The sequence below is a fragment of the Cherax quadricarinatus genome, chromosome 88 (assembly GCF_038502225.1).
Source record: "Cherax quadricarinatus isolate ZL_2023a chromosome 88, ASM3850222v1, whole genome shotgun sequence".
NCBI classification, from domain to species: domain Eukaryota; kingdom Metazoa; phylum Arthropoda; class Malacostraca; order Decapoda; family Parastacidae; genus Cherax; species Cherax quadricarinatus.
The window spans coordinates 4123329-4146831 of record NC_091379.1 but is presented as its reverse complement, the minus strand read 5'-3'; the positions used below and the strand labels follow the sequence as shown (position 1 = coordinate 4146831).

Below are 23503 nucleotides of genomic sequence, written 5' to 3'. Positions count from 1 at the left end.
TGGAGGGATGGTGAACCAGTTAGCTGGTCCAGTGTGATGCTGGAGGGATGGTGAACCAGTTAGCTGGTCCAGTGTGATGCTGGAGGGATGGTGAACCAGTTAGCTGCTCCAGTGTGATGCTGGAGGGATGGTGAACCAGTTAGCTGGTCCAGTGTGTGATGCTGGAGGGATGGTGAACCAGTTAGCTGGTCCAGTGTGATGCTGGAGGGATGGTGAACCAGTTAGCTGGTCCAGTGTGTGATGCTGGAAGGATGTTGAACCAGTTAGCTGGTCCAGTGTGATGCTGGAGGGATGGTGAACCAGTTAGCTGGTCCAGTGTGTGATGCTGGAAGGATGTTGAACCAGTTAGCTGGTCCAGTGTGTGATGCTGGAGGGATGGTGAACCAGTTAGCTGGTCCAGTGTATGATGACTGTGAGCTACCAGGTATGATGCTGGAGGGATGATGAATATGGAGCAGCTGGCTGGTTCATTGTATGATGAGGACTGAGTGGTACCGGGTATGATGCTGGAGGGATGAATGTGAAACAGCTGGCTGGTTCACAGTATAATGAACACTTGAATACCAGGTATGATGCTGGAGGGATGATGAATGTGGAGCAACTGGCTGGTTCACAGTATGATGAAGACTGAGTCAGTGGGAACTTAACTCTTGGTGTTATGTCTACCAATATGCAGTGGCACGCTTACCTGCTCTCTCACTTGCTCTCTTTTCTCTATCTTTCTCGATGCTCTCCACTAGTGCACACCTCAACAAAATACTGATACTCATAATTGGTCTCAGGCCATCTACGAGAAGTCCAAATTTGGCAGCGATAATGTTAAAGATACTTCGCAGATGCCAAGAGATGATACAAAGGTAGAAGACGATATTTTGATTATTTAACCCGAAGAATAGGTAACCTAGCATAATCCAAAGCCACAATGGCTTACTTCCATTGGGTTCCTTTGATTCTCTTCCCCATAATGCTAACTACAAGTCAGTTAATGCCCAGGTACCTACTTAATTCTAGGTGAACAGAGGCAACAGGTGTAATAATTATAATAATAATCTTTATTTCTACAAGTACATGATACAACTTATACAGACCATATCTTACATCAATGACATACTACTCTAGAAAGCCCCTTGTGCACAGCATTTCCGGCAAATTAGTTTAATTTTGTCCTCAGGATGCGACCAACACCAGTCGGCTAACACCCAGGTACCTGTTTTACTGCTAGGTGAACATGGACAACAGATGTCTTAAGGAAACACGGACCTCTGTGTGTGAGCTGAATGCACTACCAACCCAGCTACGGGTCACCTTAAGTAACTAAGTTTACTTAGGTACAGCTAATCATAAATACAGTTACACAAATTATCATTCATAGTACATATGTGTAAATTGCCTATCATAACCAATAAAAAAGTCAGACAGTGACTTATTTCCATTAGCGAACATGTTAGGCATCTCAACCCACCCCAGGATCAAACCCGTGTTGTTCTGTTATGAGCCGATGGAGCTGCCACTAAGCCATGAGACACAGATAACAAGAAATGTTCCTGATATTAATTATTATAATGTTGGTGGGGGAGCACTGATACCGATAATCAAGGGGAAGCGCTAAACCCGTAGGATTATACAGCGCCTGGGGGAGGGATGTGGAAGACATTCAGGCTTAATTCGGGGAAATGGAGCACAGATCCAATCCCCTAAATCAAGAGCCCCTCACCAACATCAAGGAACCTTCCTGAGAGGGGAGCGCTAAACCAGTATGGCAGCAGAAGCTCCAGAAATTCTATATAGGGAGTTTAGGGAGCTTACAGAGTTTAGGGGGCTTCACCCCCCTTTTGTGCTGTCACTGTCCATTGGGTTCATTAAGTGCCTGAGGAATGGAAGGTAATCAGGTTCGATCCAAGGAGAGGTCTAGTTCAGTTCCTTGGATCAAGAGCCCCTCACTGGCATCAAGAAACCTCCCTTGAGAGGTCTTGGCTTGATATTGTATTATTATTTTATTATTATTATTATTGCTATCATCAAAACTAAGTACTAAACCCACAAGGGTCATACATCATATTATTTTGGAGGTTGATGGAGGTGATGGGGTTTGATGAAGATAATGGGGATTGATGGAGATGATGGGGGTTGATGGCAATGATGGAGGTTGGAGATAATGGGGGGTATCAGCCCCCCCTGGCTTACTCTTTCATCATTGCAGTACATGGCATACATCAAAATTTCATGCATGCCTTTTTTCACTCCTGGTAAAACAAACTGGAGGATGTGCTGAAGTGCACTGTCCAGGGCAAGCTACAGCTCCAGGGTCAGGGATAAAAAGAAAAACAAGTCTCTCTTTTTAATTTTAGTAAATTTTTTTTTTCAACAAGTCGGCCATCTCCCACCAAGGCAGGGTGACCCAAAAAGAAAGAAAATCCCCAAGAAGAAAGTACTTTCATCATTCAACACTTTCACCACACTCACACATAATCACTGTTTTTGCAGAGGCGCCCAGAATACAACAGTTTAGAAGCATATATAAAGATATACTAACATATTCCTCCAAACTGCCAATATCCCAAACTCCTCCTTTAAAGTGCAGGCATTGTACTTCCCATTTCCAGTACTCAAGTCCAGCTATGTAAAAATAACTGGTCTCCCTGAATCCCTTCACTAAATATTACCCTGCTCACACTCCAACAGCTCCTCAGGTCCCAAAAACCATTTGTTTCCATTCACCCCTATCTAACACACTCACGCACGCTTGTTGGAAGTACGTATATGTGGTAAATAAAACAAAAATTATTACAGTATGCTTTTATTATAAAATATGTCAAATCCCCTAGGAACAGTATCACAAATTTTCCCCTATTTACAAACTTACAATATACTGTATATACACTATGTATATATTTTTTTCCAACACACTGGCCATCTCCACTGAGGCAGGGTGACCTAAAAAGAAAAACAAAAGTTTTTCCTTTTACATTTAGTAATTTATACAGGAGAAAAGGTTACTAGCCCCTTGCTCCCACAATATTTTTCATTAGAAAAATTCACACATATCAACCAGTAATAGTAATGCCGGAGAGCTTGCCTACAAAACAGCTCATCGTACTCAAGGCACACAAACCCAGCTGGCATTTACTTATAATGAAAACTTTCAGAGCTTATTAAAAAATAACAGGATTGTGTTTCTATTTTTGCACATATTTTAAAATATTTATCAACACAAAACTGATGGACAACTTATGGTATGCACTGTCTATCAGTTTATTTCTAGTATACAGTGGACCCCGGTTATCGCGATTAGTCCGTTCCAGAGTGTGTGACTAAAGCCGAATTTGATGGTATCCAAATTCATTTTCCCCATAAGAAATGCTGTAAATCCAATTAATCAGTTCCAGGCACCCAAAAGTATTAAAAAAAATAATTTTTTTACATGAAATATACATTTACCTACACAGAAAACAATGAGACATGAAGCATAAAACAATAATAACATGACACTCTCCTTTATTGAAGACTTGTTGATGTATGGAAGACGGAAGGAGGGGAGAGGATGGAGGCGTTACTATTGTTTGGAAGGGGAATCCCCTTCCATAAAGACTTCAGGTACCAAGTCCTTTTCTGGGGTTACTTCCCTTCTTTATTTTTTAATGCTACTAGTACCAGCTTGAGGGTCACTGGACCCTTGTCACTCAAAAAATTGTTAGAGAGAGCTCTGTTTCTGGCGTTTCTTTAAAATTTCCCTAAAATGGGACATGACATTGTCATTGTACATGTTGCCAACACGGCCTATAACAGCTCTCTCCACTTTGTACAAATGTCCTTAATCTTTGAAGAAGGCACCTTCTTCCTGTCTTTCATAGGCTTGTGTCCTGGAAGTGCCTTTTCCTCCTGCGTGGTGTAGGTCCTCTTTGGCATTTTCTTCCAAAAGAGGCCTGTTTTGTCACAACTGAATACTTGCTGGGGTTTGAATTGTTCAGCCTCTATGTATCCCTTGAATTCCTGAATGTATTTTTCAGCCAAATATTTGTCAGAACTTGCAGCCTCGCCATGCCTTACCACACTGTGTATGCCACCAGGCTTCTTAAATCTCTCAAACCAGCCTTTGCTGGCCTTAAATTCACTAACATTAGCACTAGTTCCAGGCATTTTCTTTACGAGATCATGCAACTGCCTTGCCTTTTCTCAAATGATCGACTGCATAACACTATCTGCTACTAACTGTGTTTGGTTGAACCACGCCAACAACAAAGTCTCCACATCTTCGAGTATTTGTGATCTCTTTTGTGAGCATATTTGTACCTTTCGCAACAACAGCTTCCTTGATTTCCTTTTTCTTGGCCACACGATGGTTGTATGGGATTTCTTATACAACCTGGCAAGCTCTGCCACACGTACTCCACTTTCATATTTTGCAATGATGTCTTTCTTGAATTCTATAGTGTTTCTCACCTTTTTTACCAAAGGGCTGGCACTAGAAGCTTTCTTTGGGCCCATGGTGGCTTATTTACCAGTTGCAAGGACAAAAAAAGAATGGAATATTACAAAATGTATTGTATGAACAAGTGGGGTGACAGTCACTTGCTGATAAACAAAGGCAGACTGACTGTGAATGGTGTGGGATGGTGTGTGGGGCCACTCGTACGTGTTTGGGATGAAAGACTATTACCGAGGTAAATGATGATCACTGAGCCAATATTTTCACAAAAAAAATTTACGATTGCCAATTACGAAATCTGATGACTACGATATCCAGGGGGGTCCACTGTATATATAAAATTTCCCAGGGCTATTTGGTATACAGTAGAACCCCCGTATCCACGGATTCAGTTTCCAAGGTTTACCATGGCCCAAAAATAACCCTTAATTTTCTTTAATAATGGCCTCAGAGCACAACAGTAGTGATGTGGCAGTTCTTTAAAGCTTAAGAGAAGACAAGAAGTGCTTCCCATCAGTAAAAAGTGCTTATTGTGAAAATTTATCAATTAATCTTTATCATAGGTATGTATGTAAATGAAAAAGGACTTACACGTAGGGTTCGCTACTATCTGCAGTAGGTCTTGGAACATTATCCCTCGCGGATACAGCGGGACTATTGCACATAAGCTGTTGTTTAACTACCAATATACACTACTGCCCTATACAATACGTATTGTATTGACAAAGCATAAGCAAGAGTTAAATGAATTTCAAAAATATAATTGAGCTTAAGCTCATCTTACAATGATACATTGTAACATTATTGCATTCATGGGGAGGAACGCTAAACCCTTAGGGGTCAGACAGCGTTTAGAACAGAAGATAATCAGATGTGATCCAAGAAAAGGGATAACTGGTCTTATTCTTTGGATCAAGATATGTTACAATGTACTCCTTTCCCTTGAGGGGAACACATTGTAACATATCAACTACAGTGGACCCCCGGTTTACGATATTTTTTCACTCCAGAAGTATGTTCAGGTGCCAGTACTGACCGAATTTATTCCCATAAGGAATATTGTGAATTAGATTAATCCATTTCAGACCCCCAAACATACACGTACAAACGCACTTACATAAATACACTTACATAATTGGTCGCATTGGGAGGTGATCGTAAAGCGGGGGTCCACTGTATTTAGAGAATTCTACATTACAGTGTAGTAGTAAACAATAATAATTTGGAATTAATAAATTTACTCATTAATTAAACAGGTAATATACACCAGCAGTCCAGCAGTGTGATGATGACATAACGAGTAGGTTATGGATTTTTACTAGAAGAGGCTTCGTCCGTAAGGACTTTATAAATTGATAACACCTATGGAAATAAGTCACTTTTGACTTTTTTGGGTTATCCTAGGTCATTTACACATATGTTACCATGTATGATAATTTGTGTAACTGTGTTTATGTGTATCTGTACCTAAATAATCTTACTAATATCCCTGATGGACAAAACTTCCCAAAATACCTTAACCTGAAAAATGAACACAGCTTAATAGACAACATCAATATTGATAAATAAGCTTTCAAACTTATTTTTCAGTTGTTTTGCTCATGTTGCTGAGGATTTTGTATGTGTCTTTTGAGAAAATGTAACTGATACCAGAACTCAGTGTAGTTGCAGCTGTCAGCCACCTGTAAAATAGAAAAATAATTACAAGGAAATCCTCAGAAATATTTTTTTTATATTCGGCTATTCCAGGAGTTTGATAAAGCTCCTGGAGAGCGAAACGTTGCCACAATAAAATATCACATCAGTTGCACTTGTGTCCTTTTACCTAACTTACCAAACATATTCGAGGCCTGGTCATGGCCCAGGCTGTGAGGGCGTTGACCCCATAGCACCCTCCAGGTATAAAGATATATAATTCCCCTCAAGAGAGGTGTTCCAAGGAATTTGTGCTACTCTCTCCTTCCTTTGAAAAAACTTAATTACCACCCATTCCCCAGGCAGTGCATGAGCCCTATGGATTTAGTGCTTCCTTAACAATATAATAAGATTACTAATCCATGCTTGTTATAGACCTTTGGTTACTCAGAGACCTCTTTCCCTTGGGAAATATATTTGTTAATATAATTTTCATAAATTTGGAAAAATAAAAACACAATTCCAGTTGTAATAAAGTTGGTAGAATTACCGACAATATGTAAAGTAAAAGGACACAAATGCAACTAATGTGACATTTTATTGTGGTAACGTTTTGCTCTCCAGGAGCTATTGCACCTCACTCTGAGCCTATATATACCCTCTGTGCCCATGTACTGTTTGTAATGGCTTGATAAAGCTCCTGGAGAGCGAAACATTGCCACAATAAAATGTCACATTAGTTGCACTTGTGTCCTTTTACTTTACAATTCCAGTTATTTACATCATTACAAGACTACCAGTGACTAACTTGTAACTTCCCTCAACTATATTATATAGATATACATATTTTAATTGTCATAGGAGGCGACTAAACTGCCCTTTTCCTATGTACATTACTAAATTTAAAAAGAGAAACTTTCATTTTTGTTTTTAAGTCACCCAGCCTCAGTGGGATACTGCCAGTTTGTTGGAAAAAAAAACATAGTTATAATGGCACGATAAAACATTTCAGTGATTTACAGTAAGGCTTTTCCTCTAAATTCATGAAGGGGTCATGATCCGAGAGATTTGGTGAATCTTCAAGCCACAAGCAATACAAACTTATGACTACGTAATAAATTCTCCTTCAGATTAACGTTATCAGTTACCAAAAGTATCAATCAGAGGGCTGAGGAGGGGCTGTTGAGGTGGTTTGGGCATTAAGAAAGGCTGGAGAAAAATAGGATGACTAGGGCATATAAATCTGAGGTGAAGGGAAGCTTTAAAAAATACACAAATCTAGTTTATTCAAGGGTTATCCATCATTAAAAGTCCTAGATAACTAAATTCCATGAACTAGGGACAAAGTGAATTTTAGAAGCTTCCCTCACAAAAGATTGTCAGTGTGGGCAACCACAAATTTTTAATTATAGACCTGCATACTACATATCTATATTTCATTTATATATTATAGACTTACCAGAGGCCTTTAAGCAGATAATGATCAGAGAAGCATAAGACTGGTGCAGCCAGAGAAGCTGTGATGAGGCTCAATTGTACAGCAGTGTTGAATTTACTCAATGTCGTGGGAGCTAACTTGGCTGTAGCGTGTGTGGCATCAAAGTAACGTGTGATAGTTCTCTGCCAAAATAATACAGTGCATTTAGTTGAAGAATGATACACGTGCAATATTTAGGGACCTTTATTAAGGAAATATTTCACCAGCCAGTGGCTTCTTCAGTCCAATACAGAGAAGAATGGTGGAAGATGAGAAGGAGCTTGAGTTAATCAGTCCCTCAGCCTGGACTGAATGTATTGACTCCATCTCAAACTCTTCCTCATCTTCCACCATTCTTCTCTGTATAAGACTGAAAAAATCACTGGCTGGTGAAAAGTTTCCTTAATAAAGATTCCCAAACATTCCCAAGTGTCTCATTCCTTAACTTGTCAGTGTTTTCTCAACCATTTACATCACACAGTACATACAGAATTTCAGTACCAGATGGATACATTTACATTACATTTAATACCTCTATACAGTACTGTACTCCACAAACTTGCTTTAAAATCTAATATAATAAACACTGAACTCTCTTCAACAGCTAAAAATTATTAAATGCAGTACAGTACTGTATAACTATATACTTTATGTCAGTTATACATTATGCATTCATATGCAGTTTACATGAGCATAAAACAGATACTAACTGGAGGGGGAAGGCTCTTGTAGCGTATGTATGAGGCGGCTCCAATAATTAGAACATCACGATAGATGATGAGCCCTGTCAACGGCACTTCAAACACAAAAGATTAAATTGTGATCAAAATGTTACTTCAAAATAGTCATCTATTAATTACAATGTTTGTATTTTCAAATTCAATTTTTTATGAATAGTATACAATGTGTGATTTACATGTTATACTGTTAAGCACAAAGAAAGTCACTAACATGCCTGAGCATTGCAAGCAGACTAATCCTAATGCTTACACACTACTTAAAACTAGACATAGGTGATGGAGTGGTCAATTCTAATTATTCATTTTTTACATTACAAAAGAGAGGTAGCCAAAAAATTTATATTAAAAAGATTTGCAGTAGAGGTAGCAAAAAACTAATAAAAGTATTTTCATTTATTAGAGATTTCTTCAGTGGCATTATTCAAAAACTGTGCATAATGAATGAATTCTTCATTTCATAGTACTATTACCAAAAAAGACCTTTCATATTAAACTTATATATCAATGATGCCTAATTTTCCTCATAACCATTGTAAGGTTTCCAGCCATGATAATCAAGCCACTAACTCACTGTGGTCTTGTGCTCACAAGTACCACACTGACACTACTGGACCGTGCTATGATAAATCTACATAATGTACCATTGTGCAAATTTATACTAATGTTTGTAAAATTATTTGTAGATTTAATGAATAAAGCTTTTATCATGCATATATAGTCCTTCACTTTCATCTTCCAAGATTTTATATCACAACAATATCAATACAGTGGACCCCCGGTTTACGATATTATTTCATTCCAGAAGTATGTTCAGGTGCCAGTACTGAACAAATTTGTTCCCATAAGGAATATTGTGAATTAGATTAGTCCATTTCAGACCCCCAAACATACACATACAAACGCACTTACATAAATACACTTACATAATTGGTCCCATTGGGAGCTGATCGTAAACCGGGAGTCCACTGTATTCTAAAAATGGTTATTAAACACTATGTACAGCTTACAGTTTAAACTTGAAGTGCTATATTATTTTAATATAAATATTTCACATGTGATAATGTTACAAGTGTATGTGTGAAATGTTCTATACACACATACTGCCAATAGCAGTATATAACGAACAGGAATATATTTTACAAACTTACGTGGTATGAGTCCAACATATGTAAGAGAAAGAAACAAGAGAGCTACCAAGACTTTATCTGCCAAAGGGTCAAGGAAGCTTCCAATGTTAGAGGCTTGCCCAGGGAAAGTGCGTGCAATCCATCCATCAAGCTGTGGACAAAAACTGTAGAATCAAATTTGTTGCTTAATCTCATCAGGAAACTCCATATATCAAGCATAGAAAATATTTTAATTTGTTAAAATCTGTGAATAAAGATACACAAGTAACCCACACATAGGAGAATGAAATTATCTGGGGGTTATTTGCATACTGTTCCAGTCATGGTTTTGTGCCTTTCTGACCTAAATATATCTGGAAACAAAGCAGTGATGTGTTACAACCCCAAATTTTAGAATATCAACCAGCAAAAACTTGAGCTAGTAATTTGGGATACACTAAAACTTGACAGAATATAAACCGGTATTTGAAAATGGGGAAGTGGAAAAGAATTCTTCCTCCATAAGCCATGTATGTCTTATGAGGTGATAAAGGGGCTAGTAACCCCTTCTCCTGTATGACTTCATAAATTTAAAAAGAAAAACTTTGGTTTTTCTTTTTAGGTCACCCTGACTCAGTGGGATACAGCTGGTATTGTGAAAAAAAAAATAAATATGTGACCAAATACTAAATTTGGTGCATCCCAATTAGTCTTGGTCACATTCTACTAAGATTTAAAAATCTAGTGAAAATGTATCTTGGTTAACAGTGAAATACATTTAATAGAATGCTAAACTTTACAACTATACACATGCATTTAAGGTGTTAGGGCAATTCTCAAAATAATACACAAAGAGACACACAATACGATAAAATGGACTCTGGTACAGCGGATGTCGCTTTAAAAAAAAAAAAATCTATTCAGACAAAGGCTCAAGCTTATTATCAAAATTTTCACATTTTTAGGGAAATTGTCATAAGAGAGCAGCATCAGCATGACAAACAAATTAAGCTGGATTCATTCTTTAAACCTGTTCCTTGTTCTGTCTCCCAAACCATCTACCAGTATGCCTGAACCATCTATGTCTCCTCAGCCATCTACATCCGCTGAACTGTCTAAATCTGCTGAACCATCTACATCTGCCTAACCATGGAAATACTGTACTGTATTGCACATCTGTTAACTCGTCTATCCACCAGAAAAATGTACCGTACTCTATTCTGTAATCTATTGAATTATACTGTGCTGTACTTTTAACTCGTTTTCTTTTCAGGTTCATTTATAGGTAATACAGTACTGTATTGTACTCTAGTTTATTAGTATGTCTGGTAGTCTATCACAACAGTGGACTAAGTCTGTTTTACTGGGCATGTGTCCATGTCTGGTAGTTGCTCAATTAAATGGACTACATCCACTTAATTGTAACATTCTAATTAGCAGAAAATTCGGTAAATTAGTCACTTCCTCCCTCTATTAGTCTATTTTTTCAGACCGTAACTGTATTCTATGGTACAATAGCTTACTTAAATGACCTTAATATTTATATGTACCCTCAAAATAATAAACAAATAGAATGAATGCAATAATACACAGGCACAACACCAATTTACCAACAATGAATTGTCCAGTACCTCCTTTAGTCCAAGCAAACTACTTTTTCCCTAAAATAATTTGCTTGGTGACCACAGATGACACTGCATGTAGTGTGTGCCCACTTATAGTGTTCACACTGCAGCTGTTGGTGGTGATCCCTTGAGTGTGCCATTCTTAGCATATTTTGCTAACAATTAACCCTAGCTATGGCTGGTCATTACGTCTGTAACTTTTGTAAAATTTTAAAATACCACTTTTGGAATGGTCATACTGCAATGTTCTTTGTAAGTACAGTAATAAAGATGCCTGTTTCATTGTAGGTAATATTTAAGTTTCCAGTAAACCATGATAGGTCAGAGGTGTCTTGTTTGCTCATTATTGTATGACCTCTGTTGGTCCGGCAAAAATCAATATTCCAGCAAAGACTATTAACCAAGGGTGCTGGAAAATAGGTGTTGTACTTGTGTACTAATACAGTGGTACCTCGAGTTTCGTACATAATAAATTCCAGAAGGCTGTTCAAGTGCCGTTACCAAACGAATTTATTCCCATAAGGAATAATGTAAATTAGATTAGTCTGTTTCAGACTCCCAAAAATACACTTACAAAAGTACTTACAATAATACACTTACATAATTGTTCGAGTTGGGAGCTGTTCGAAACTCGGGGTACCACTGTATACAGCAAGTATCTAGCATACTAGTATAAATGGTGTATCTGGTATATACAGATGTCTAGAATACCAGTATACAGAGTGTATAAAGGGTGTGCCTAGTATAGAGGGTATGTCTATAATACAGGGTGTCTAATATGCTAAATAAACTTTACCAACTTCACCCAACTGGTTCCTTGTTATAACAATTGAAAGTTTCTTACCAAGTCGGTGAAGCCAGCAAACATGAAGAGTCCTAGGGCCCAGCTGTAGTTTGAAGAAATGACCAAGTGAACAAGAAGAGGCGAGAACGCAATACGACTCATGCACAGAAAGTTGGGTATCGTCCAGATGTTCTCACGCTGAAATTCACTAATAATTAATATTATTTATACTTTTTTCAATGCACCGGTCATCTCCCACTGAGGCAGGGTGACCTAAAAAGAAAAATGAAAGATTTTCTTTTTACATACTATTGGTATTATTATTATATACAAGGGAAGCACTAAACCCATAGGGGTTATACAGCACCTGGGGGAATGGAGGCATACAGATTTGATTCAAGGAACTGGAGTACAGGTCCAATTCCTTATATCAAGAGCCCCTCACCAGCTTCAAGGTACCTCCCTTCAGGGGAATATATTTATTGGGAAGCACACCTGGGAAATGGGTTGTAATTAGCTTTGATCCAATTCTTTGTATCAAGAGCTCTTCATCAGCATCAAGGCACCACACAAAGGATATACTGTGGCTAAAATATTATCGCAGGAACTAGTCTTGCGGTAAATAATAACATCTTTATTTCTACAGGTACATGTACAAGGTATACAGTCCTAGTTAATATATAAACTATCACAGCACTAAGGAAATGTTGAGTCATACTATTAGGCTCAAAAAGTATATCATTTTAATGTACTGTACTCTGTAACGAGTAACCAAGCTCAATAGTAATTTTACCAAAACACCTTGGGAGTATCCTTTGATCTATGCAAGTCAGGTGAATTAATGGTGAATATACAAAGCTTATATAATAAATGCCAGGTTAAAATTCCTCTACAGACAGGCAGTGCTACCTGCTCATTCATGCAAGACTATGTCTAGCTCTTATGCGTTGACATATAAACTATTCTCTTTCTTCGGAAAACTGAAAAATGGTCTACAATTAATCCAAAAGGAGACGAGATTCATTCATTCATTCTACTGTATATAAAACTCATGAAAATTTTTAAATGATACAAATTTGCTTAATAAATATAGTGATCCTTTAGCAAACTGCAGTAACATAACCTCTCTCTTACAAACCTCAATGATTTCATCCACTTTTTCTCTAACTTTAGCTTTCTTCTCTTTAAAATCCTCAAGAAATTCCTGCCCTGCCTCTCTGATATTCTTCTCCTTTTTTTTCACCACCTCCCATGATGTCACACACTGAAAAAAAAAAAACTTTAACTACTGTTTTATGGATAATTTGATTTACACAAAGTATTGGTAGCAATATATGAAAAGTGAATCAAAATTCTGCAAGAATTGATTGATCAGGCTCTGATCCACCAGGAGGCCTGGTCACAGACCGGGCCGCGGGGGCGTTGACCCCCAGAACTCTCTCCAGGTAAACTCCAGGTCTCCAGAAAACTAAGTTACTGTATATGTATATATTTAAATTTTAGCTCTCAAGGATTGGTTTATTTTAATTCTTATCAGATACACAGCATTGCATGATATTTTTTACCAAACTAATACTTTCTTCCAATATCAGTTTTGCTCAGGATATGTCTCACATCCGCACTGCAAAGAACAAAAAGGCACAATACCGTGACTGGAACAATACACAAATAATCCACACATAGGAGAAACTTCTTACTCTATATGCTCAAATAAATACGAACGATATCAAAGAAGAACAGTATTTGTGTCTAGTATGATTACTCTGTATTCTGTTACACATTTCCAGGAAATGTCCTGGATCAGCATCAACAGTGCAATGCAAAGTCCTGAAGATGTGAAGTGAACAGCATTACAATACACGTATATATTTTATTTTATTTAGATTATTAGCCTCAAAGGGTTAGCGACTTATTTGAAATGGGGTCCTTTTTATGTCCTCTCCAGGATGCAACCCTAAAAAGTCGACTAGCTGCAAAATACCTATTTACTGCTAGGTAACAGAGGCAGCAGGTATCAGGGGGACTTACCCATACATGTATTATCTTACGTCTCATCTCATAGTGAGGATTGACCCTATGTTCTCTCTGGCATGAGAAAAAATGCTAACCGCTAAAGTGTACATGGCATTTATATTTAGTAGGTTTAGCGATTTAAAGGTACAGAGTGATGAATAAAAAGTCTGCAATTATTCTGACTGCTGCCTTTCACAGAGTGACAGTTTGCAGTGGGTCGCCAAGGTGTATACCAAGATAAATCCCACATGTGAGGTATGGGTAAATAAGGGAGAAGTGAAATATCAGCAGCGTAATATTGAATTTTAGAGCGTATTCCTACAGTCTTTTGATACTTATATTGAAATGTGTTGGATCTGAGCATTAAATTTCAACATAGTGTTTACAGTTACACCTTGGAATTTCCCTTCACCTACTAGCAAGCAAGTAGGTACCTGGGTGTTAGTCGACTGGTGTGGGTGGCATCCTGGGGGACAAGACTCCCTCGAGAACACACTGACTTTCTTGGGTTATCCTGGGTGACTAACCCTCCGGGGTTAAAAATCCCAACAAAATCTTATATATCAAGGTCTATTATAATCACAGGGGAGCGCTAAACTCGTAGGATGATAAAACGCATTGGAGGGGGGGAATGGAAGGTATTCAGGCTCAATTCAAGGAACCAGAGCACAGATCCAATTCCCTAGATCAAGAGCCCCTCATCAAGGAACCTCCTTTAAGGGAAATATCAAGGTAAATACAATCCATAACTGTCAATATAGGAATTAGTATTAGTCTGGCATACCTAGGCCTAGTATAAGCCTCCACAATATTTCATAATACACAATAATATTTAATATATAAAACCAAACATTATAATATCAAGAGAGAAATAAATAATAAATTTTAACCTGGGAGTGTGGAGAGTCAGACTTGTGATGGTGTCCTGAGGTACACACATCACCCACAGTAATACCTCGAGCTGTGACACACCTAAATAAACATACATAAGACTTGTCCAGCCATCTGGGAGAACCTGTCAAGCCATTACAAGTATATCTGGCTGTTACACACAAAATGGCTGGTGAAATAAGGCAGCCATGTGAGCTCAGAGGTGACCCCATACGGGTAATATTCCCACAGGAAGATATATGGGGGTTAAAACTGTGGGGAAATATGGTGGTGTGGGGGTGGACACACACTCCTCTATTATATCTCAATAATTGTGCTGTAAACCTGTGGTTTTGTATTATTTTAGTGAGAACAGACGACGCCATTACTCCCACCAACACAAAAACTAATTTATCATATCAATTATTTTTCCACCTATTTTACATAAATATTTACATAAATGATTGTATAAATAAACTACAAACAAATTATATTAACAAGTCTCACTGAAATATATTTCTCATATCAGTACAGGCAAGAGAAGGAGAATTTAATATTTATACGTATATTACATTATTACTAATTTTATTTCATTAATACTTATAAATAAAGTAATTTAGTACATAAATAATTATATTAAAGGCAGTTTGTTATTACTAGTAAATATATGGCAGTAATGGAGTAGTAGTGTAGTTGCCTTTAACCTCATTTTTCAAGCCTTTTAACCCTGCCATTTATATTATAACACATATATTACTTAAAAAAAAGGTAAAATATCCTTTAAATTTGCTTCCTGAGAGTCAGTCTTGGCGGAAATCTTAAACTAACGGAATTTCATGGTCACTTCTGTTAACAGCTGCTTATTGCTACCACATATTTTTTTTTGAGTTAAAATAATATTTATTTTGAGTGTTGTTAATGGCAGCTGTGATGTGAATAATGAAGGAAGATATAGTGTGATAGCTGGCATGATGAGTGATGTATGTAGTGTATGGTAGGGTGAGACCTGAAGCCTACGTGGCACCTATTTAAGGTAGTTAGGTGCCTTCTTGTGCCTGCTGGAACACTGGAGTTTAGTCTACCAGCTGATATAAACCAGTATGGGCGCCCCTGATCTCCTCCTGGTGAGTCCTCTAATATACTCGTAATTTAAGCTATATTCAACACTTGTTTGACTCGTCAAGGGAGGTTCCTTGATGCTGGTGAGGGGCTCTTGATCTTGGGAACTGGAGCTGTGCTCCAGGTTCCTGAATTTAGCCAGAATACCTTCCACATCCCCCACACAGAAGCTGTATAATCCTACGGGTTTAGCGCTCCCCTTTTATTGTAATAACAATGTTTAATAAGATATTACAAGGACCACAATGGAAACAAGTCACTTTTGACTTGTTTTTTGGGTTATCCTGGGTAATTTACACATTTGTTAAACTATATATAATAATTTGTGTAGCTATATATGTGTACTTGTACCTAAATAAACTTATTAAACAGTTTATTTGCCAAATATTGTGGGTTGTTTCCAGGGGGGGGGAAACTACTGTTCCTGTTGTGTAAGGAACTCCAGAGCTGCTCCTCTTCCTTGGATCAAACCTTAATGCTGGTAGCAGTTAAGTGTGGATTACAAGGTATCAGCTCAATGCCATATATAATATATTAATTAAAAAAAAACAATAAATTGGTCATGGAACTTTCACCTGGACCGTCAGGGCTGTTATATAACGTGTGTGTGTATATATATATATATATATATATATATATATATATATATATATATATATATATATATATATATATATATATATATATATATATATATAGTACAATTATTATCATGCATAGATTACCTATGATGACCCAAAAAAAAAAAGTCAGGGACTTATTTCCATTGTGTCCATATAAAATTTTATTTAGGCTTTTGTGGACGACCTTTTACAATAATTTTGGTGGAACAGATGTTATGGAGACATAAAGCATACATTATATTATATATATATAGTAATGTAGGATAGGGTTGTCCTGGTATCTCCTTAGTAGGATTTAAATACCCTACTCGTAGGATTATACACAGCGCATATTATACAGCGCATATGGGGGGGAGGATGGAAGGTATTCAGGGTCAATTCAGGGAACTGGAGCACTGATCCAATTCCCTAGATCAAGAGCCCCTCACCAGCATCAAGGAACCCCTCTTGAGGTTCCCATATAGTTTTTAAGAAGTAAAATTAGATAACCACATGACATTTTAAAAGCTAAGACCAAGGACTGTTTGTCTAACACTCAACATACACCAGAATGTGACGTAATCTTAATGACCTCGACTGTCTGATGAATGGTTTGAAAATCGATAAGTTGAGGACTGAGACATGCAACATATGGGAATCTTTATTGAGGAAACGTTTCGCCACACAGTGGCTTCATCAGTCCAATATAAAGCAGAAAAGTGTAAGGAGAGAAGTTGTGGTAATCAGTCCCGCAGCCTGGAGTTGATATGTTCAGTCCATCAGTCAACTCCAGGCTGAGGGACTGATTACCTCAACTCCTCTCCTTACACCTTTCTACTTTGTATTGGACTGATGAAGACACTGTGTGGCGAAACGTTTCCTCAATAAAGATTCCCATATGTTGCATAAGTGTCTCAATCTTCGACTGTAACAGTATGCCATTTCAGCAGTTTGTGCTCATTTCATCTCTTACCTGGAGTTTACCTGGAGAGAGTTCCGGGGGTCAACGCCCCCGCGGCCCGGTCTGTGACCAGGCCTCCTGGTGGATCAGAGCCTGATCAACCAGGCTGTTACTGCTAGCTGCACGCAAACCAACGTACGAGCCACAGCCCGGCTGGTCATTAATAACAGGTTAATTTTATTATCTCAACGTAATATGTTTTAATAAAATTGTTCAGTCAAACGAGACTGACATAATGGGTCCAGTTCCTGGACCCATTATGTACCTCTGTAATATTTTGACTACCACCCACAGGATGGGTATGGGACGGGGGTCAACGCCCCCGCGGCCATGTCTGTGACCAGGCCTCATGGTGGATCAGGGCCTGATCAGCTAGGCTGTTACTGCTGGCCGCATGGGGTGCATAATAAACATATTAAACTAAACTTAGGAATCTATATCCATTCACATTTATATTTTATTTAAATTATCAATATACGGCAGTGCTTGGCCACTTTTTTTTTTAAGCCATTAGTTAAGTACTGGACTTTTGTTGCACTCTGGCATTTTGCAAGAATGTGACTTTTTTGCAAGTTTTTCTTTGCGTTTGCATTGCAGTTTTTACCTGGCTGTCCCACACCTGTTTGTACACATTTACCTAGTTTTGTTAACTTGATCTTACTGCGTGCGGCGAGCAGTAACAGTCTGGTTGTTCAGTTCCTGATCCACCGCGAGGCCTGGTCATGGACCCGGCCGCAGGGGCGCTGACCCCCCGAAACACCATCCAGATATACTGGGAAGGGAGTGTCATGATTCTGCCGTAGGGCTCTTCATCCAAGGAATTGAGGCTACTTCCTTTCCTTGGATGAAACCTGACTACCCCTCATTCCCCAGCCGCTGTATGGCCCCTGTGGGTTTATCTCTTCCCCTTGAATATAATAAGATTGATAACGTTGGTATACGTTTAATTTACAGGTACATTTTTTTTAATTTATAATTTTTTTTTATATATTCTGTGCATTATTATCTAATATATACATATTTCTACATTCCGTGGTAGTCTTGAGGCTGATAAAGGGCTCTTGATCTGAGGACTTGAAGCTTTACCCTTCATTGAATCAATATTGATTCCCTCCCTCACCTATGTGGTTGCAGGGGTCGAGTCACAGCTCCTGGCCCCGGTATATAAGCCTCGGTAAACCTACTTAAGGTTATCTTAAGACCTTAGCGATGTAATTAGGCTGTTTTATTTTTTTTTTTGCGATTCCTGTGGTTTCTAACGTCGATTTGTGTTGTGCTCTATCTCTGCAGCCTAGTGTGGGTCCCGAGGATGCCGAGAAGCCGCTATATGATCCAGAGATCTTAACCAGACTGGACTGGTCAGAGGTCACTCACATGAAGGGAGACGTGACCTCGGCCAGACCAGGAGATGGACTCTGTGTTCGTCCACTCTGTAAGGCTGATTATGATAAAGGTAAGTTATCCTGCTTATACTGCAGGTTATTTAGGAAGGTGGCTTATTATAGGTGACCTTATATATGCTTTCGTGTTTACCTGGAGAGAGTTCCGGGGGTCAACGCCCCCGCGGCCCGGTCTGTGACCAGGCCTCCTGGTGGATCAGAGCCTGATCAACCAGGCTGTTGCTGCTGGCTGCACGCAAACCAACGTACGAGCCACAGCCCGGCTGATCAGGAACTGACTTTAGGTGCTTGTCCAGTGCCAGCTTGAAGACTGCCAGGGGTCTGTTGGTAATCCCCCTTATGTGTGCTGGGAGGCAGTTGAACAGTCTCGGGCCCCTGACACTTATTGTATGGTCTCTTAACGTGCTAGTGACACCCCTGCTTTTCATTGGGGGGATGGTGCATCGTCTGCCAAGTCTTTTGCTTTCGTAGTGAGTGATTTTCGTGTGCAAGTTCGGTACTAGTCCCTCTAGGATTTTCCAGGTGTATATAATCATGTATCTCTCCCTCCTGCGTTCCAGGGAATACAGGTTTAGGAACCTCAAGCGCTCCCAGTAATTGAGGTGTTTTATCTCTGTTATGCGCGCCGTGAAAGTTCTCTGTACATTTTCTAGGTCGGCAATTTCACCTGCCTTGAAAGGTGCTGTTAGTATGCAGCAATATTCCAGCCTAGATAGAACAAGTGACCTGAAGTGTGTCATCATGGGCTTGGCCTCCCTAGTTTTGAAGGTTCTCATTATCCATCCTGTCATTTTTCTAGCAGATGCGATTGATACAATGTTATGGTCCTTGAAGGTGAGATCCTCCGACATGATCACTCCCAGGTCCTTGACGTTGGTGTTTCGCTCTATTTTGTGGCCAGAATTTGTTTTGTACTCTGATGAAGATTTAATTTCCTCATGTTTACCATATCTGAGTAATTGAAATTTCTCATCGTTGAACTTCATATTGTTTTCTGCAGCCCACTGAAAGATTTGGTTGATGTCCGCCTGGAGCTTTGCAGTGTCTGCAATGGAAGACACTGTCATGCAGATTCGGGTGTCATCTGCAAAGGAAGACACGGTGCTGTGGCTGACATCCTTGTCTATGTCGGATATGAGGATGAGGAACAAGATGGGAGCGAGTACTGTGCCTTGTGGAACAGAGCTTTTCACCGTAGCTGCCTCGGACTTTACTCTGTTGACGACTACTCTCTGTGTTCTGTTAGTGAGGAAATTATAGATCCATCGACCGACTTTTCCTGTTATTCCTTTAGCACGCATTTTGTGCGCTATTACGCCATGGTCACACTTGTCGAAGGCTTTTGCAAAGTCTGTATATATTACATCTGCATTCTTTTTGTCTTCTAGTGCATTTAGGACCTTGTCGTAGTGATCCAGTAGTTGAGACAGACAGGAGCGACCTGTTCTAAACCCATGTTGCCCTGGGTTGTGTAACTGATGGGTTTCTAGATGGGTGGTGATCTTGCTTCTTAGGACCCTTTCAAAGATTTTTATGATATGGGATGTTAGTGCTATTGGTCTGTAGTTCTTTGCTGTTGCTTTACTGCCCCCTTTGTGGAGTGGGGCTATGTCTGTTGTTTTTAGTAACTGAGGGACGACCCCCGTGTCCACGCTCCCTCTCCATAGGATGGAAAAGGCTCGTGATAGGGGCTTCTTGCAGTTCTTGATGAACACAGAGTTCCATGAGTCTGGCCCTGGGGCAGAGTGCATGGGCATGTCATTTATCGCCTGTTCGAAGTCATTTGGCGTCAGGATAACATCGGATAGGCTTGTGTTAATCAAATTTTGTGGCTCTCTCATAAAAAATTCATTTTGATCTTCGACTCTCAGTCTGGTTAGCGGCTTGCTAAAAACTGAGTCATATTGGGACTTGAGTAGCTCACTCATTTCCTTGCTGTCATCTGTGTAGGACCCATCTTGTTTAAGTAGGGGCCCAATACTGGACGTTGTTCTCGATTTTGATTTGGCATAGGAGAAGAAATACTTTGGGTTTCTTTCGATTTCATTTATGGCTTTTAGTTCTTCCCACGATTCCTGACTCCTAAAGGATTCTTTAAGCTTAAGTTCGATGCTTGCTATTTCTCTGACCAGTGTCTCCCTACGCATTTCAGATATATTGACCTCTTTTAGCCGCTCTGTTATTCTTTTTCGTCGCCTGTAAAGGGAGCGCCTGTCTTTCTATTTTACATCTACTCCTCCTTTTTCTTAGAGGAATAAGCCTTGTGCATACATCGAGTGCCACCGAGTTAATCTGTTCTAGGCATAAGTTGGGGTCTGTGTTGCTTAGTGTATCTTCCCAGCTTATATCGGTTAGGACTTGGTTTACTTTGTCCCACTTTATGTTTTTGTTATTGAAGTTGAATTTGGTGAATGCTCCCTCGTGACTAATCTCATCATGTCGGTCTGGGGCTCCGCGCATACATGTCTGAACCTCAATCATGTTGTGATCTGAGTATAATGTTTTTGATATGGTGACATTTCTTATCAGATCAACATTGTTAGTGAAGATGAGGTCTAGTGTATTCTCCAGTCTAGTAGGCTCTATTATTTGCTGGTTTAAATTGAATTTTGTGCAGAGATTTAAAAGCTCGCGTGAGTGTGAGTTTTCATCAGAGCTGCCTCCTGGTGTTATTACTGCAACAATATTATTTGCTATATTCCTCCATTTTAGGTGCCTTAAGTTGAAATCCCCCAGGAGCAAGATGTTGGGTGCAGGAGCTGGAAGATTTTCCAGACAGTGGTCAATTTTTAACAGCTGTTCCTGGAATTGCTGGGATGTTGCATCCGGAGGCTTGTAGACTACCACAATGACTAGGTTTTGGTTCTCGACCTTTACTGCTAAAACTTCCACTACATCATTTGAGGCATTTAGCAGTTCTGTGCAAACAAGTGACTCAGCAATGTACAGGCCAACCCCCCCCCCCCTTTTGCCTGTTCACTCTGTCACATCTGTATAGGTTGTAACCTGGGATCCATATTTCGTTGTCCAAGTGATCCTTTATGTGGGTCTCAGTGAAAACCGCGAACATTGCCTTTGCCTCTGCAAGCAGTCCACGGATGAAAGGTATTTTGTTGTTTGTTGTTGGCTTTAGACCCTGTATATTTGCCAAGAAGAATGTTATCGGACTGGTGGTATTGTGGGTACTGGGGGGGGATTTTTTTTCCGGCATTAGTATCTGTATCTGTTGGTTTGGAGTGGAGGCCATCGACTGTGGTTCCACTCCAGGAATGACTGGATTTGGTGTACGATTTCTGCCATTTCCTGCCAGTTTTTTTTTCCTTCCTGGCACTAAAAAACCTCTCTTGAGTGGCTGTGGCTACCCAGGTTTTCCCATGGCCTGGATGTTTTGTATCTTTTTGTCCCCTTTAGATGGTATGCCTGGCAATTTAAGTTATAGCACAGTCTTTCCTGTACTGAAGAGGTACACAGTTCAGGGTGAAAAAGCTTACAGGAAGGGAGTTTGCATTTTCCTGTTGTCATATGGGCATGGCATTTTCTAGGGTGGTCATAGTTGCACGTCCCATCTGTTTTTCCAGATTTCCCATGCCAGCAGATACCGAGTGCATAGTATGTGCACAGGCTTGGTTTCCGTTTGCCTTGGGTTTCTGTGACTGTATTCCCTGTTGGTGCATGTTTCCCTGTCTTCTATCCTCCCTAGCACCAACAATGGAGCTCCCACCAGTTGTTTTTGGTAATATATCCTCACTATTGCTAGTGGAGTCCTCTTGTTTGCTATTTCCTGCGGTATTTCTAGTTTGCAATATTGGTTTTATCTTATCTTTGACTACACTTGTGTGTGTGTACTCACCTAGTTGTACTCACCTAGTTGAGGTTGCGGGGGTCGAGTCCGAGCTCCTGGCCCCGCCTCTTCACTGATCGCTACTAGGTCACTCTCCCTGAGCCGTGAGCTTTATCATACCTCTGCTTAAAGCTATGTATGGATTCTGCCTCCACTACATCACTTCCCAAACTATTCCACTTACTGACTACTCTGTGGCTGAAGAAATACTTCCTAACATCCCTGTGATTCATCTGTCTTCAGCTTCCAACTGTGTCCCCTTGTTACTGTGTCCAATCTCTGGAACATCCTGTCTTTGTCCACCTTGTCAATTCCTCTCAGTATTTTGTATGTCGTTATCATGTCCCCCCTATCTCTCCTGTCCTCCAGTGTCGTCAGGTTGATTTCCCTTAACCTCTCCTCGTAGGACATACCTCTTAGCTCTGGGACTAGTCTTGTTGCAAACCTTTGCACTTTCTCTAGTTTCTTTAAGTGCTTGGCTAGGTGTGGGTTCCAAACTGGTGCCGCATACTCCAATATGGCCCTAACGTACACGGTGTACAGGGTCCTGAATGATTCCTTATTAAGATGTCGGAATGCTGTGTGTGTGTGTGTGTGTGTGTGTGTGTACTCGTGTATTTGTGGGTGCAGGGGTCGATTCACAGCTCCTGGCCCTGCCTCTTCGCTGGTTGCTGCTAGGTCCACTCTCTATGAGCTTTATCATATCTCTTCTTAAAGCTATGTATGGATCCTGCCTCCACTACATCACTCTCCAGAGTGTTCTACTTCCTTACAACTCTATGGCAGAAGAAATACTCCCGAACATCCCAGTGACTCGTCTAAATCTTCAACTTCCAGTTGTGATTCCTCTGCTGTGTTCCATCTCTTGAAACATCCTGTCCCAATCTACTTTGTCAATTCCTCT

General features: G+C 39.7%; 2 protein-coding genes across 3 annotated transcripts in view; one reads left to right on the top strand and one right to left on the bottom strand.

The window, feature by feature from the left end:
• Positions 1 to 5715: 5715 nt before the first annotated feature.
• On the bottom strand, positions 5716 to 15090 carry CLS (cardiolipin synthase). Its single transcript, XM_053790948.2, has 7 exons — positions 14697 to 15090; positions 12932 to 13057; positions 11854 to 11991; positions 9427 to 9556; positions 8249 to 8334; positions 7521 to 7681; positions 5716 to 6108 (listed from the first exon to the last, which is right to left on the bottom strand). Exons 1-7 carry the CDS (start codon positions 15060 to 15062, stop codon positions 6006 to 6008), a joined length of 1110 nt encoding a protein of 369 aa, XP_053646923.2. The 5' UTR covers positions 15063 to 15090; the 3' UTR covers positions 5716 to 6005.
• Positions 15091 to 15636: 546 nt separating this feature from the next.
• Gnpnat (glucosamine 6-phosphate N-acetyltransferase) overlaps positions 15637 to 23503 on the top strand; it is a 30020-nt gene continuing 22153 nt past the window's right edge. The window contains exons 1-2 of one of the 2 annotated variants that reach the window (XM_053790946.2): positions 15637 to 15800; positions 18649 to 18811. In XM_053790946.2, the coding sequence (XP_053646921.1) occupies positions 15777 to 15800; positions 18649 to 18811 (187 nt within the window). In that variant the 5' untranslated portion in view covers positions 15637 to 15776. Of the gene's footprint in view, positions 15801 to 17399; positions 17529 to 18648; positions 18812 to 23503 lie in introns of those variants that run through there. The other variant, XM_053790947.2, reaches the window with a different exon arrangement.